Source organism: Atta cephalotes, assembly GCF_000143395.1.
Source record: "Atta cephalotes unplaced genomic scaffold scaffold00035, whole genome shotgun sequence".
NCBI lineage: Eukaryota > Metazoa > Arthropoda > Insecta > Hymenoptera > Formicidae > Atta > Atta cephalotes.
The window spans coordinates 2,757,240-2,760,168 of NW_012130099.1; the positions used below are offsets into that span (position 1 = coordinate 2,757,240).

The following is a 2,929-nucleotide window of genomic DNA, read 5'->3' on the forward strand; positions in this document are numbered from 1 at the left end:
GAGAGAGAGAGAGAAAGAGAGAGAAATCTAATTAGGAAGAGAACTCATGCCGAAGGGAGCAAACGTTTCCGGTGGTTCTCGAATCGCGCAATTTCCGCCGCGTCGTTTATGTGTGCTTGTTTACATTTTTACTGTATCGCAAGTCATTGTCGTCGTTTTAACATGACAGTTATCCTTAAGAAAATTTAAACAAATTATTACGATCATTAAATAAACTATCCCGGCAATCTTCTGATAATCTTATCGCACGTACAATTGGAACGATTTATCAGTTAATTGTACTTTTCCCGTTAAATTCTTGATAATTTGTCACGAATTTTTTTTTTCGATGCCATTTTTCAACGTAAACGTGACCTGGATATTTCAAGCGCAATTGACGTAACCGCAAATCTCGCCGGAAATTTACGATGTCTCGTTCTTTCAGGATAATACAATTTTTATTAGGAAGCTTTATTACAGCAGTGCAATCCTCTTCCTCCAGTTATTTTCTCTTTCGCCTTGCCAATTATATTTTATTATAACTCAGAATTTGATTCGAGTACGACTATTCGTGCAGAAAGAGAAACTTCTAACTTTGTTGGGAACTAATAATTTAACGTAAAATATATTTCGTTCCTTTTATAGCATAAGTAACGTAACAATAAGTAACGGTAAGGAAAATTTTGAAATATTATAATTTATGGATTATTAAAAATAAATGTATGTATTAAAGATAAATTTTTTTGAAATATTAGAGGAAATTTCTATGAATTATTGTAAAAATAAATTCACAAATTAAAAATTAATTTTTAGAAATATTAAGCAGAATTTATAAATTATTGAATAAATATAAAAATATAGTATAAATTTGCAAGTAGAAAACAGATTGTCTTTTATTTAACAAAATATTAGTATGATTTTTGTTTTACAAAGAAGCAAATTATTCAGAAATAATTAGCGGTGGTAATTATCACTATCCGTTGTGATGTCACACGATGTTGAATACGTTTAGCAACTTAGATTATAAACTCGATTACGATTTCGCGTTGCATTGTAATTTTTTCGCGAAGATGTTATCGAGATTTCCGGCGAGATCCGAATGGATTTCTCTATATTTTCTCGCTCCGACACGAAAAATTGCTCGTCGCTGATTGTACCTACTCCCTTTTGATGGAGATGTAATCGATTATCAAATTCACGTCCTAATTTTCACAAGGGCGCCCATAAAAGACGGATCGTATAAATTATTCTCAAAAATTCTTTTAAGCAAAAAAGAAGGATTAAATATTAAAATATTGAGATTAATAATTAAAAAAAGCTGAACTCAGAGAGTGAAATCAGAAGTTAAAAGTAAAAGAAATCAGATTTAAGAATTGCAATATTAAAATGAAGAAAAGAAAGATCGAAGCAAATAGAATCTTAATTTGGATTAAAAAGTGATGATAATTCTAAAGTGATGATAATTCTAAACAAGATCCAAGAAGAAAGCCAATAAATTCTTACTATATTTTAAGTATTGAATAAATAAAATTGGAAAAATTAAAGAATTAGGCAATTGAACGATCACATAACACCACATTATTGATGAAAATAAACAATTAATAATATTATATATATTCTATTGTAATTATATATATATTAATTGTAATTATATATTCTATTGTAATGATATTTATCATATATTATCATATGATATATTATATTGTAAAATATGTATTTGTGAAATGTATATAAACGAGGCTGAAATATCTTCTAAAAGTATCAAACTCAGTTTTCGATATAAACTTCTCAGATGTCCTTTCCGATCCATTTTTCTCCCCTTTCACGGACGCCCTTGTCTTCTCATCCTTTCACGAGTCAGTGCGAAGTGCCAAATGGCGAGGAAATGGAGAGGAAAAGGAATCGAGAGGGATAAAATGAAGGAAGAAAAAGGAAAATGAAGAGAAAAGGAGAGATAAAAAGAAATCGTGCGTATCAAGAGAAAGAGAGTAAGAGATTCTCGCTCGATGGGAAAACTTACGAGGGGCCTGGCGCCCCAGTACCAGGATTTGACACGTTGCGTTAGTCCACCGAGCAGGTGGGACCTCCAACCACCGAAACCTCCACCACCTCCTCCACTCTCCGAGCCCCTCTCCTCCCTGCTCTCGAGCTCGTCATCCTCCTCCAAATCGCGATTCCTGTCGCCGGCGCCCCGTCTCCCGTTACCGATCATCTCGGCGTCGCTACCCTCGCAACCCCCATCGCTCTCCTGCGTCGCGACGTCCGCGTATAACACAATCGGAAATGCCTCATGTTAGCGCCCACTCCGCCCTTTACAGTACTGATTTACGCGAACATTGTGGACAGTGTGAATTCCAGTGTGATTGGCAATTGCGTTGAATTGCAGAGACAAGTGAACGTATGGGTCTGAGCACAAGAATTGTCGTAACACTTACTTAGACTTAAGTTGTAGACGTAAGTAATGCGCAAGCTTTCACATATGACGTACAACTTATTGCCGTGTCTCCAAAAGACGGTAATAAATCGTATGTCATACGCCAAAGCTTGTGCGTTACTTACGTCTACAACTTAAGTCTGTAAATAAGTGTTACGACAATTCTTGTGCTCAGACCCTAAGGCCGATATTTTATGTGTCGTACGACAAGACTTTCCCAGCCTGTTGATTGGTTGTAGGGGTTGTAGAGGACAGAGAGGTTTTCGGATCTCTCTATCCTACAGCCAATCAAAACGTTTAAAAAGTTTGTCGTACGATACATGAAATATTAAGCTGAGTGTGTGAGAAAGATGTATAGTTCAGGACGTCAATCATGTAACTTTTCTTAGGGCTAAATGTGAAAATTTTTTGTATGTGCATGTACACACACACACACACACACACACACACACACACACACACACACACACACACTATATATATATATATATATATATATATATATATATATATATA

At 34.9% G+C, this 2,929-nt stretch overlaps 1 protein-coding gene across 1 annotated transcript in view; it reads right to left on the minus strand.

Annotated features, from left to right (window-relative positions):
• The window catches only part of LOC105621639 (whirlin), a 90,897-nt gene that overhangs the window by 11,348 nt on the left and 76,620 nt on the right, over window positions 1–2,929 (minus strand). The window contains exon 12 of the mRNA XM_012203107.1: window positions 2,000–2,227. Coding sequence (XP_012058497.1) covers window positions 2,000–2,227 — 228 coding nt within the window. The remainder of the gene's footprint in view (window positions 1–1,999; window positions 2,228–2,929) is intronic.